At 42.6% G+C, this 14378-nt stretch overlaps 1 protein-coding gene across 1 annotated transcript; it reads right to left on the bottom strand.

Annotated features, from left to right (window-relative positions):
* Positions 1–122: 122 nt before the first annotated feature.
* Positions 123–12793, bottom strand: LOC112560989 (glutathione hydrolase 2-like). The gene is made up of 15 exons (XM_025233089.1): positions 12599–12793; positions 12242–12377; positions 12014–12122; positions 11199–11350; positions 10794–10905; positions 10396–10469; positions 10059–10132; positions 9658–9863; positions 8792–8879; positions 8115–8245; positions 7608–7705; positions 7363–7512; positions 6570–6678; positions 754–994; positions 123–568 (listed from the first exon to the last, which is right to left on the bottom strand). The coding sequence occupies exons 1-15, from the start codon at positions 12648–12650 to the stop codon at positions 369–371; spliced, it is 1932 nt and encodes a 643-aa protein (XP_025088874.1). The 5' UTR covers positions 12651–12793; the 3' UTR covers positions 123–368.
* Positions 12794–14378: the final 1585 nt, after the last annotated feature.

Genomic DNA, 14378 nt, shown 5'->3' with positions numbered 1-14378 from the left:
CATATACTGATGATACGCAGCTGTACTGCTCCACTCCACCAGCTGAGGTACACTCTGCTACCAGCACCGTAGAAGTATTTTCATGATTCACACCTGTTACAGAACTATTAACTTTAAACATAGCTTGTTATTAAAAAGATTTATTTACAAATAAATTTTAAATACAGATCTGGCTGTGAGATTCACTAAAGGAATGTAGGACAAATGAGCAGGAATAAAAGTGAACAAAAACCTAAGACGTTGACTGAGTGGTCTTAAAAGTAGATCTGAGTGTCACAAAACCTTTGTCAGATGCTGGTCAACTTGAACTGGACTTCATGAGAGCTGAGGCATCAACAGCGCAGAAGGCTCACTACCGTTAAGACAAGTCAGAAAGTGGCTGCCTGGCCATATTTTCTCCAATCGGAATAAGCCTCGATATTATCGTTGATTTTCATGATACCCTGAACAGTGCTCAGCGCCTCAGCGACAGGAACCATTCTCTGGCCCATGCCAGACAAAGCACTGATGATGTCTGCTGGTAGGGCTGCTGTTGTTTTACCACCCTTTGGTAATGAGAAAGTGATATCTGAAACAGTAGAAAAGGTGATGATGGATGAGGAAAGAACTTGTTTATCTCCAAATCCCTCTGCCATGACATAATAGAACAATCAGTGAACCTCTGCAAACAGCAGAGGAAATAAATTTCCCATGCTCAGATTTTCAATCTTACTTTGCAGTTACAGTAAGTGCATTATCAGTCAGTCAACTTACTTTCATATTCAGTTCTGTTATCTGGGAAGAGTTGTTGATGCAGGCGAGGGCGAGCAATGGCATTTGTCATGTTGTTGTTGAACACCAATGCATTGATCAGCGTTTGAACCACTCCTGTAATGATACGGGTGCCATTGGATGCTCCAGTAATGACACGCTTGGCACATGGTTGATCTTTGTGATATACTATTGTTGGCACCATGCTAGAGAGAGGCCTTTTCCCTGGAGCAAGTCGATTTCTCTAGAAAGATGAAGAAAACATAAGCTTACAAAAGTTTATCATCTCTATTCATCAAATCAAATCAAATCAAAACAGACTTTATTGTCTGCCCAGGAGGACAGAAATTTGTCTTTGCTCACATACCCATACAGACATTTAACACACAGTTAGGAGTAAAAGTGAGGAGTAAAATAGTGTTGATTGCACCAGTCCATCAAGGCAGTGTATGTTTATCCTAACAACAAACCTTGGGTGACCAAGGGCCTAAAAGCACTGCTTAACAAAAAGAAACATTTGTTCATCACGGGCAGAAGCCCACGACAGAAGATTAGTACATAGAGAGGACCATGATGCTATCCGTTGGGTGGGCAGAGGCTCTACGAGCATACTAGTTAGTCCGCTTTCAGTAGTTTGCCGGTGGACCAACGAGTGTCGACGAGATTGAAACAGAGGTCGAGTTAGCTCTCGCCATAAACCCGATGTGTCAGAATGCGGCTCGTGGTGACATCTTGAGCTCGCTGGAGGGACCTGCCAGACGTCGAGTGTTGATGCTTCCGCATGACGCAAGAGATACGCCGAGAAAGATCTTGGGTGTCCTAGTGGAGGCGTACGGCGAACGGAAAGATGTCGACATCAGTGCCACAGCAACGTGATGAGGTGGTCGACGAATACGCCGCGAAGCTCCAGAATTTAAGCAGGCGAGGTAGAAGGCGGCGCAGAGCGTCGAAGTGGCGGCGATTGACACCATCTCGGAGGACTGCAGCCCGACCGGTCAGGGAAAGTGACTGCCCCCGTTTTCCATAACAGGATGACAGGGAAATAAAGTGTAGCTGGCCTGACTGGAAAGTGTCCGACGGCGGAGGTTGTCATTTATGGCAGTTGAGTGATGGCGTTGCTCGACACCGGCAGTGAGGTAACGACGGTCACTGACGAGTGGGCACAAGGGCACATACAGGACTTACAGCTAAAACAAACTCAGGAGTGGCGGTGGTGGACATGTTTACGGCCAGCGTCTGAGGACGTTCCTATCCTGGTGGTCAAGGACCTGGTCGATGTGGTCACAAGTGAGCGCAGGAGGCGCGTGTCGCTTCTACTAGGGAAGAACGTCCTTGATCGGATAATGGACTCTACCGCAGATGTGGCGCAGGCAGTACAGGCAGCCGTGCATGAAGCTCATCTTGAGAAGACATTGTCAACAAAAGGACTGGCTAGGGCCGCTGGCAACACGCCCGTTCCAGGATGCCAATGGGTCTGACGTCCACACCAGCCACTTTCCAGAGGTTAATGCAGACCACCATGCCGAACTTTTTAATTTCAGTCCTTCTTGTGTACCTAGACGATCATTTGGTATACTCCAAGATAAAGGACATTCAACTGCGGGAGGCGCCATACCTTCAGGATGACGACAGTGAAGAGGAAACGCCAGGGTGGTATGCTACTCTTCCAAACCATCACCACAGAACTCTTGTGACAATGCCTGTGGTGCCAGAAGTAACAGTGTCTGTGGTGTCAGATGACAGTACCAGAAATGAGTCCCTATCGTGTCCGAACCGCGCAGATCGCAGCGACTTACCGCGAGACAGGCAACAAACTCGCACAAAGTGTAGGATGAAACAGTTCGTGCGACGCTATGCCATGGCAATATGAATACCATGGATATATTTTTTAGTTGCGGTGATCGGTGACACCGTAGATGACACGTACGCATTGATCAGTTGTTTATTTTGCTAATTGTTCATTTTTCTTCAACTTTACCGCGGCTGCGTCCAGAAAATGTCATTGACAAGAATGACACACGAGGTGATGGCTGACAATAGATGTCAGCACTCACTCTTCTTCAGTCTCTGTTTGATTCCTCCTGAGTCCTTGTGCCTTTATTTAGGATGGTGATGGCTGCTGGCACGAAGGACCTCTGGTAGGCAGCTTTCCTTATGCGTGGTACTTTATAGCGCCTGCCTGAGGGCAACAGCTGGAAGCTGGTGTGGAGAGGGTGTTTCAGGTCCGAAATGATGTTATGTGCCATCCTTCTGACTGCATGAAGGTACAAGTCAGAAAGTGGCAGCTGTGCTTGACCGATAATTTTATTTGCCTGGTGGATGATTCTGGCCAGCCTTGCCTTGTCTTTGACTAGTAGGTGACCATACCAGGCAGCGATGTTGAATGAGAGGATGCTCTCAACAAGAGACCTGTACACAGTCTCCAGCACCCCAGAGCTGACGTCGAAGCTGCGAAGTCTCCTCAGAAGGTACAGCCGTTGCTGGGCCTTTTTGTACACTTGGTTCACGTGATCACTAAATGAGAGCCTCCCGTCGATCACTGTACCAAGGTACCTAAACACAGCAGCCCTCTGCACCTGCTGTCCCTTGATTTGGAGTGGTGGGGAGAGAGGGGTTGTGCCATCTCTTCCTTCGTAGGCTCTTCCAAAGGCCATCTCCTCCGTTTTGTCAACGTTCAGATCCAGAAAGCTGCGGTCAAACCATTCCTCCAGCTCCCCCACACAGGCCAGGTACTGTGACAGGGACTGTTCGTCTTTCAGGCAGCCCACAAGGGCCATGTCATCTGCATATTTAACAAGTTTGAGAATAGCACTGTTAATAGTAATCCCATTTGTATATACAGAGAACAGGATGGGGGAAAGCACACATCCCTGAGGGGTACCCGTGTTGAGGATCTGCTCATCTGACAGAATCATTCCATCCACTGACAAATAAACTCCGTCAGACGAGCTGCTGGACCCTATAGTACCTGTCGGTGGAACTCTGAAACCCACCCTCTGTGGTCGGTCCTTCAGGAATGATCTGATCCATAAAACTAGGCCAGTGTTGACATCCAGGTCTAGTAGGCGCTGTACAAGAAGGTGTGGCTGGACCGTGTTGAAGGCGCTGGAAAAGTCCATGAACAGGACCCGAACATAGGTGCCAGAAGTGTCCAAGTGTTGTAGGATAGTATTTAAAAGCGTGAGAGTTGCATCAGACACCCCCTGCGTGGCTTGTAGGCAAACTGCAAAGGATCCAGGCGATCAGCCATGGTGGGGATTAACAATCTTCCCACAACTCTCTCCAAACATTTGGCCACAACAGACGTGAGAGCCACAGGTCGAAAGTCTTTCAAGTTGGTAGCATGAGGCTTCTTTGGCACTGGTATTATTGTGGATGTTCTCCACACGCGGGGACACTATGAGAGTCAAGGGAGAGCTGAAAAAGTCTGGTAAAAACACCACTCAGCTGACTAGCACACTCTTTGAGTACTTTGCCTCTCACGTGGTCAGGTCCAGGGGCTTTACGTGGGTTCACATGAGAGAGAATTCTGACAACATCTCCCTCACAGATGGTGACAGTGGCTGCCGACAGTGAAGAACAGATATTTTCTGCTTCATTGCTGAAGTCTCTCACATCAAACCGCGCGTAGAAAGTGTTGAGCTCATTAACAAATGTCACTGGGTCATCACACTTTACTCTTTGTGTCTTGCGTTCTCTACCCATCATGGTGTCCAGGCCCTTCCAAGCATCTCTTGCGTTGCCCTCAATTAATTGCTTTTCTACCTTCTTTCTGTATTCCACTCTAGCCGTTCTTGCCTTTGCCCTGAACTCCTTCTCCTTTTCTTTCACTTTCTGTTTGTCTCTTTGCATAAAAGCTATCTTCTTTTCATTGAGACAGTGCTTCAGTCCTTTACCTAGCCATGGTTTGTTATTTGGATAGCTGCAGATCTGCTTGGTAGGGATGACAGACTCTTCACAGAAGGTGATGTAAGAGGTGATTGTGTCTGCCAGACAGTCCAGGTCGTCTCCACAGGTAGTGAAGAACAGATCCCAGTCAGTGACCTCTAGGCAGTCTCTGAGCAGCTCAGTTGCTTCATTTGTCCAGGTCCTAATACATAGTGTTGTCGGCTTTTCACGTTTAAGGAGCTGTCTGTATGTGGGTAGCAGATGAACAATGTTGTGGTCCGATCTGCCCAGCGGCGGCCGGCACTTGGAAACATAAGCGGCCGGCACATTACCGAAACACCTGTCTAGCGTTCTGTCGAGGCGGGTGGGACACGTGACGTATTGATGGAGACAGGGGAGCAGTTTACTGACATCACAGCGGTTGAAGTCACCGAGCAAAAACACAGGCTGATCAACTGATCTTGTTGTCGCTCGATTATATGTGTCTGCAATGTGCTCAGCTGCAAGGTTGAAGTCTGGGCCGGGCACATAGACGAGGACCACAGTGATTTGGCCGAATTCACGAGGTAAATAATGCGGCCTGAAGGACACTGTCAGTAGCTCATAATGGGGGGTACTAGTCTGTTCTCGTACTGTGTAGTTCGTGGCCCATTTCTCATTTGCAAGCATACACAAGCCTCCCCCTACATGCTTGTTTGTCGCTTGTGCATTCCTGTCAAATCGAATCGTTGTGTATCCTTCAAGTCCGAATGTCTCCTCCTCTGTTAGCCATGTTTCAGTGAAACAGAAGAGGTCACAGCGTCGGTAGTCTCCATCGAATTTAATGAGCGCAGAGAGCTCATCCTGTTTGTTGTGGAGAGAGCGCACATTCGACAGGGTGATGGCTGGCAGTGGATGTCGGCACCCTCTCCTCTTCAGTCTGTGTCTGAGTCCTCCTCTAGATCCTCTCAGTTTCTTTTTTCTTTTCCCGCCCTGTGTCGGAATGTCACTGAAATTCACATCAGGGGCCTGTGTGGCCTTCTGCCTCAGCGATAGCAGAAAGTTTCGACTGTAGATCAGCATGAAGACAGCGCCACTCTAACACATGGAAGTGTGAAAGTCTGCCGTACAGGCACACACACATAGACTACACTGCTCATAGCACGATCATGGCAGATCTATCGCCGATTCAACTAGGTATTGGGATTGTAATAGATCTACTTGGTAGGACGATACTCAGTCACTGAAGGGAGTGTTGTCAGCCAGATAGTCCCGATTGGCCGCACCTGTAGTCCGTTTCAGTCCGTTTCTGACTATCTATAGATCTAACCAACGGTCACAAAATGGACGCGGTGTGGTAAAATAAATTTCTCCCGTACAGGGACACTCACACGCAGCAATACGGTGCTCCTCACAGTCAGACGTATTGAAGTAACACTTATAACCATTCATGCACAAGCTTGAGTAAGCGAAATTCCCGTAGAATTCAAACACGTCAAAAAACGTAGAGAATGATTGTGAGCCGGGGTCAAGCCACAGAGTAGCGCCCCCTTTTTTCATGTCTCAAAAGCTGTGGTATCTAGACGACTACAAGTGTTTTAGAACAAAAGCATGAAGAAAGTGGAGAAAACTGATCCAGCATTGCTACTACTTTACTATTTTTTAGTGCTGAACTAAAATTTAAGCCATCTGAAACAAATAAACTTTTCACTGAGCTCTGCATAATGGAAATACAAAAAAAAGAAAAAGCCCAAAGAAATTTAAACATCTAAGATTCAAACAAATGTTCAGTCACTAAAATGGTCTAACTCTGGCAAGCAAATACAAATATTTCTGATTTCTGGAGTTTGATGCCATTAAGTTTCCAATCTGTACTGGAATATAAGCCTGTTTCCCGATGAATGCTGGCTGCACATATATTTTGATATCAACAATCACATCGTCATGCTCACCTCATTTACAGGCATGTCCCCTGATGGGAAAGAGAAATCCAGAAGCTGGTTGTTGGCTATGATACCACTAGGTGTCATCAGTTTGGATCCAAACCAGGAATTCAGAGTGCTGTACAAGAAAAGAATCCAGCTGAAGGAGATATACTGACCTGCCAAACAAGCTCATAGTGTCTTTTACTGTCTTATGATGTCCAGTGAAAATGTGGTACATCAGATAGCTTAACTGGTGACTGCTTTTGTTGAAGCTGCTAAAATGTAGTGAATAAGTGGTGCTCAGTGCAAATGTTGCAGGTTTGTTTTTTTGATGGATCTTTTATTTTTTTCTTTGGTTTATAAGATTTCTTTCTTTTCTTTTTTTTTTTTTGTTTTGGAGAGAGAGAGAGTGTGTGTGTTTAAATGAATTAGCTTGACATGGTTCTTGTGATTTGGTTAGGTTTAGGGTTAAGGTTTTGTTGTTAGTCTTTTCTCAAGAGAACAACTGAGCAGAGAAAATGAACTGGCAACCATGTTCAGCTGTTAACGTATGCATAGAACAAGTCAGTCACCTATGTCAGAAAAAGAAAAAGCAAAAAAGTCTTCCAGGTGTCATTCTCAAGGGATGTACGCATGTGTTTCATCAAACTGCATGCGGGAGGGATTGATTTTTTGTAACCTTGCTTTGATGCTTGAATGGTACATGCACCTTTACTGAATGAGTGGAGGTGGACAGGTGGAGGAAAAAAGAGTTTTATTTAACTTTTTAAAGTTTTAACTAGTTACTGGCAAACTGAAGTCTAATTAGGAGCCGACTCACAGTGTCATGGAAATCATGACTTCATTGGTGTCGATGACAGACAGGTGAGTGGTGCCTTTGTCCAGTACTGGCTGCATGACCGAGCCATAAAACTCAGATGAATGAGTCTCGTTATCAATTTTCCTTCGCAAGGAGGCTGCAAATTCTTTGCTGCAAAAATATTTAGTCAAGAAAAAGATATTTGTGTCAGCATGCTGAATAACTTTACAATGGAACTTAAGTTATTTCAACAGTGTAAACTGTACCTTAAAAATGATGCTGTGCTGTTATTGATATCATCTCTGTAAGTGACATCGGAAGGGTCACCAAGTAGATTGCGATAACCAAAGCCAAACTTGAAAGTCTGAAAATGTACAAGTTGTGCCAGCACAAAAAAGCTGCAAGTGTACACAGGAATGGGTGACTCCAAATACTCTTGATATGTGCCTTATTGAATGGTAGAGTGGAGATTATAGAAACCATTACACCCAGCTCTCAGAAAAACAGGACAGGCAATCCGCCAATGCATATTAATATACAGCAGGATAAGAGAATGAAAATAAGTTCTGTTCCTTGTATTCTACACAGTTCTAAAACTTCAAATTTCCTTGTAGATAATTCTTTAACCCTATTTTCAGTGACAAAAAAAAACAAACAAAAAAAAAAAACAAAAACCAAACAAACAAAAAAACTCATAAAAAGAATTTACAGTATTTTAAGTCAACCTGACCTTTGTTACAATTTTAACTTGAACACCTTCCTCATGTTCTTACCTCAATCATCTGATGGTAAGTCTGTGGAGATAAGTCACTGTTCTCCTGCCAGTCAAAACCTTCCATCATATTCAGCATCAGCGACACTACTGGTCCAGAGGATGGGGCAGGCATTCCCAGTACTTTGAAATCTGAGCATGAATATAGTGATGATGACAATAAAACAACATTTTCAGTGTATGACGTCATTTCATGTTATGAATATTTGCCGCCTAACACATTTTGAAAAAAAGTAGTTTTTACTTCTGTCACAAACCCATACTAAGTTCCTTAATCCCATCAACATAGCCAAAATCACTATCAGCCTCGGAAAGAATAACTGACCCTTCAACTCAAGGTGGCTCCCTTGGTCTACTGTTCACATGACACTATTACTTATCTCCCTTCTGGTGTGAGCTGTATTGTTTAGTCAAAAATCTTAGTTCAGCCTACCAAGATGTGGCTCACAACTAAAACTGTGACTGGCACACGAGGGTGTGACACAACGGTGTCTACCTGAATTACAGAGTCAGAGTTATTCCTCCAGGGGCTACTACAATAACAATCATGTGACGGTTGACTGGGTTGACAGAGGCACTTTGGATACATTTCTAACCCTATCATAACTAATTTTACTTTAGGAAAAATTTCTTGTTACTGATAAATCACAAATCTGAGGAATTTTCACTTAAAGATACCTTTGAATTCAGAGACAATGGGATTGGGTTTGTTGACAGAGTACTTTTTTAAGTCCTGGTATGTCATTTTGCCTCCAGATTTGTTCACCTGAAAAAGACATTAAAGATTCACAACACCTTTAAGAGTTCTCTGTAGAAATGGTAAGGTTCTCATGATGTAATTTCGATGCCAAACTTTATTTCTGTACTTTTTTTATCTAGCTTATTCCTCCTCTTCTTTACTTTTACACAAGGAGATTAGAACATGAGATATAATGGGGCAAAGTTGTTTTCTTTTTTTGGGGCACTTGATTTTATGTGTGACAGTTAAAAACTTTCTGTTGCTTGAGCTTATTTGGGTTCATCTTCTTGGACATCAAGTATAATTGACCAGGGAGTAGTGGCAGATGACACTACTTAGTGAGCAGGTAAAAAGCCTTAAGCCAAATCTCGGCCACCAGGCATGCTTAGACTTGTCAAGGCAAAACCTTAACCAACAAAGTAAAAGCCAAAACACCCCACAAGTTTCTTGTCTACCATTCTCACTTTTCATTGTAATTAAACCCTCCCCTTTAAGATAATGTTAAATAGAAAGTTTCTCAGGAAGAAGGGTTCTTATATATAAACCAGGAGGATATTCCAGAGATCTTTCCTTTCTTCTGTCAGTCCATGCTACCTCCAAATGTTTGAAATTATGCAATTTTAGAATTTACTCTAGACTGTGTGAAGCAAATTGTCACCTGAGAAATTGGTAAACATAGTTCAGAATATTGAGAAGTTACTCTATGGCCAGCTTACTCAACTGGAAGTTGCCTAGACAAGTTACAACAAAGACAAAAAAGAACAGTAACATTCAAACTGTCTAGCAGAAAAAAAAATATTTTTACCATGTCAACAAACTCGATGCCCAGTGGTCCAGAATAAAATGCATCAGCACCATCTGAAGCAATTTGTTTTAGTGCTTCTGCTAGATCTGGACGTCTGAGGTGGTCACCAAAGGCTACAAAATTCTGATCTTGCAGAAAGATACGTAGAGGGTTCATCATCTCATGTCGTAGAGAATTCAAGTCCAAATGTTTTCTCAGATCTTCATCTGCACATTAACAAGTTTATCTCCATCAGTTAGCTGAAATTCATTTGGTAGTATAACGGCAGTTATAATAATGGCATTAGGGTTATTCTTAAACATAAAGATGATCCCTCCTCCTTTCGAAAAATAATAGGCGAGCAAGGACATTAAAAGGTGAGGAAGGTGTTATTGTGTGAAACTGTGCTGCCATTTACTCACGCAAAGCCATAGTGACATTAAAGCCTTCAACAGCAAGATCAATGGCTGGTTGTACCAACTGATGCCATTTCATTCTGCACATAAACCTTGTTAATAGATTTAATATTCCAGCAAATTGTGCCAGTTGTATAGACATTTAACTAACAGAAGATACTGCCAAAAAAAATATATATATATTTTCCAGAGAAAACAAGCTCAACTGCAAGACAGAGATGGTATTCATTCCACAAAAACTGCAGAGTAAGAAGAGCTGTCATGATGAAATAGTTATCACCTCTCAGCATCATACAGCTTTACTTGACAAGTATAACCAGGTTGATGACAAGATTCTGTTCACCTGCCATAGTCTCTGTGAATTTCAGCCAGCCCTTTTAATTGTCCTGGTATGCCAACTGCCATGCCACTGACTTCCTGCAAAAAGATGATGATGAGAGCATTACACATTATATGTAAAATAACATGAACTCTTCTCTACTGTCACCCCAGGAAAGCTGTGGGAACCAAGGCCATTATATCACTGTAGCTCTATGTAATACTTAGACTGGTTATTGGCAATTTTTAAATGTCCATTTAGTGATGTTATTTTGGCCAGGTGCCACCCTTCACTCACCCTTAATCAAACTGCTATTATACACATAAATCCACATAGATGATGAAGATACAGGCACATGAACACACACACACACATATACGCAGACACAATCTCGCTCTTTGTTAAAACTAGCCATATCTCACCCGATTTGAACCCATGAGTATGTTCTCATCAACAGCATCAGGGGCAGTCTCACGAAAGTCATATGCTTTAGTCTCACTATTCTTGTGGTCATGGTACAATAGAAATCCACCTCTGAAGCACAAAATATTAGTATGAGCTGTCATCAGGCTCTCTGTAGTAAGATACATGATTCTCTTCATCTTTCATTAAAGCTGCATATAAAAGTCGTGACAGAAAAACAAGTGGTAACAGGAGTTATATACACTAATTTCAAAATTAAGAAACATAGCAGATGACTGAATATCTGCTCTTAATTGAATTCCATTCTTTTCTGATCACCCAGAAATACCTTTCTGGAAAAAAAGCCCCAGAAAGGTTTAAAGCATCATGAAAAAAATTTACTTGTGTATTTGATCAGTCCCTACCCGCCAATTCCACTTGACTGGGCATTAATGACACTTAGGCAGAAGGCAGCAGCAATAGCAGCATCAGCTGCATTGCCACCTTGCTTGATGATTTCCAGTCCAATCTCCGAGCACTTGGGAACATCAGTGGCTACAGCTGCATGTCCATCAATCTGTTGAGCATGTCAGATACTTAAAATCAACCATATGATATCATTCTTTAAGAAAGTTTAGGGGCTTTAGTGATGTACATAAATGTCAAAAAAATTCTTTTAATCCTGTTCCTTGGTTGGAGTTAGGTGAAAAATTCCTATACCAATATGCCTATCTGAAAATCCCTTTGAAAAACTATTTACTTTATCAAAGATTTATTTTTTTACTCAGCAAAAAATATGCAAGGTGAGCAGATTCTACCTGCTAAAACTAGGTGTTGCCATATCAGCAACTTATTAAAATATGTATCAAAAGAACAATTATTTGGCATACCACTGGTAGCCTGAAGTTTAATTGACAAGCATTCCTTTGTGGAAACTCTGCTATAATTGCATACTTTATGCTCCTAAAAAACCACATTCTGACTATCATTATCCACGCACACTTTATGATTTCTTGCTTAACACATAATGTACAAATATAATCTATTGGTTTCATCTGAAATGTCTTTTTTCGATGGCCGTGTACAGACTTTAAGTAACATCACAGCGTAGCCATAGTGCAACTAACAGGATGGTGTTTTAAAATTACAGTCTACTAATAATATATAAAAACGCTTAATAACTTAATTTTACCTCGGGGAGGGGCATGCAATAATAAATGATTTATGTTTATGTTCTCACCCGTTTTGGCACCAGGTAGATTGTAAGTACAAGTGCCACTGTAATGCTAAGGGCAAAGATAACTGTCGTGATGATTATAATCCACAGGCCTTTGTTATGGTCTGTCACCCTGTTATTACAAAGCAAATAAAAAATGTTACCTCATCAGATAACAATTGTTTGGAAGGCTGTGCATGACTTAAGCATTAATACAGCTTAAACACATACATGAGCTAGTGTCAAACATACACATTTTTTCCAAATGGCAGTGGTCCTTTGGAAGATCGAAGTGGTGAATGCTCGCCGCGAGGAGTTTCGCTGGTCTCTGCTTTGATCTTCGATGTTTTTTCCAGGTGATCTTCCGCAATGAGCTCATCTTTGTCGTCTGCAATTAGTGAATTTAAATGAGATTTCCATCCCTATGTTTTCCTCTAAATTACAAACCTCAGTTTATTTATACTAACACATTTATATCCACGAACTATGCTTGCTCATTTATGAATGTAGCTTTTCGATTGATGAAATAATCATTATAATTGTGGGATCGATTATGTGGCTTGTCCTGCAGGCTGTGGTTGGAGCTCGACATATTTCAGAAACACTTACCTGTCACTTCCGCACTGAAGGTGCTGAAAATAGGCTGCTCTATGGATTCCATTGATATGGTTTCAACAAGTAAGGGTCTAAAAATTATTTGTAAAAAGACGAAACGGCGAAGAGATGAGATCGTGTATTGATGACGAGCGTCTGTTCCACTGATGCCGAGCTACTGCGAGCCGTTTGCGAACTCAGACCAAATGAAGTCACCGGACGACTCGCCCTCGGTCGACATGTCAGACATTAGCAATAGCTCACACATGTAGATATAAATAAACCAGTTAGCCAGAAACATTATCACATATCAACTCTTTTCTTCATTTTAAAACAATGGGCGTACACCAAGTGATAATGCAGTCACAGAGATGTAACGATCTGGATCGAGAGCGCCAACCTGAAGAATATATATATTGAGCGAATGGATCGACATGCAAATATATAAAGATCGATCGAGAAATGTTTTTATTTCGTGAAAAGGTCGCAGATGCAACTAATCATCGAGATGTGCTGGTCTCAGAATCCGTCATCTTTCTCCCTGAAAGCGTTTGTGTACAGTCCGTGCCATACCCTGCGCCTACTGCTACGTCTACTGCCACATCCTCGCACACAATGAAAAGCAAGCAAAGAATACCTGCATGTCTGCGACACTAATATATACTAATAATTGGGTTTGGGTTTGTAAACTGCACTTCTCCGTGTCGCTGCACACACATGCAAAGACTACAAACACTCAATTATACAATAAACATGCGCAAACGGATGGCAACAAAAAAAAAGAAAAGTGTATGGATGAAGAACTGATGGAGGCGTGGGCGGAACAGTACTGTACTCTGTATTATGTGAGATATTTCTTAAAAAGACAGGTTTTGGGGGTGGATTTGACGACTTCAAACGTACACATAGCGAATTCCTCCCGTCTGATGCCTGAGACAAAGATCGAGAGGAGGGCAATAAAAGCAGACCGAAGAGACTGACTCGGGTGGCAAGGCGAGTCGATCAGTAGTTCAGTCGGGTATGCTGGAGAAAGGCTGTATACATGAAGACAGCGGCAGCACCTCGAACCTATTTTCCGAAAGTGAACAGATCATTCAGATATATTATACAATAATATATATATATATATATTATATACAAATACACGTTAATGGGGGAAACTAATAGCGTAGTCTCTGCTTCCAAAGACTTCATCACGTTAATAGGTGCATATGTACCCTCAGCAAGTGACGATACTCCTGGGGTACCCCTGGGGTGGGGGCTGAAGGTGAGCGTGATTATGACAGTACACAGGATCCCAATCCTGTCCTCTGTACCGATAAGTGATGCACATTTTCTCATGGCAGACCGGCGATTACTACTGTGGGTTAGTCAGTTTCCGGGTAACCTCACCCTGACACTAACTTCATGTTTCAATAGGGTTTCACCCAAACGAGAACTTCCTGAAACAGAATGTAACAACTTTCAGGAGGTGGCTTAGCGAACCCTCCGTGAGCTAGTTTGTGAGAGAAAACGGAAGCTGACTGACATAACTAAACACACTTATCTTTGTTCGGGTGGTTGAGTGACGAATGTACTCCATTGTATAGACATCGAGCAGTCATCGTGGTTGTTTTCTTTTTGTCCTAGAAATGGCGTTGATCAGCAAAGACGTAGCGATCGCAAACGAAGCTGACATTCCTGACTATATCGACGAGGACAGCTTCATCAGCATCACGAGCAAGAAGCCAACTCGAGTGCTTAAAAATGAAGTGAAGATGAGCGAGCTGGACATCGTGAAACTAATGATGTTTAT

Source organism: Pomacea canaliculata, linkage group LG4, assembly GCF_003073045.1.
Source record: "Pomacea canaliculata isolate SZHN2017 linkage group LG4, ASM307304v1, whole genome shotgun sequence".
Lineage (NCBI taxonomy): Eukaryota > Metazoa > Mollusca > Gastropoda > Architaenioglossa > Ampullariidae > Pomacea > Pomacea canaliculata.
Note: the sequence above shows the minus strand (reverse complement) of the source record. Positions and strands in the feature narration are given on the sequence as shown.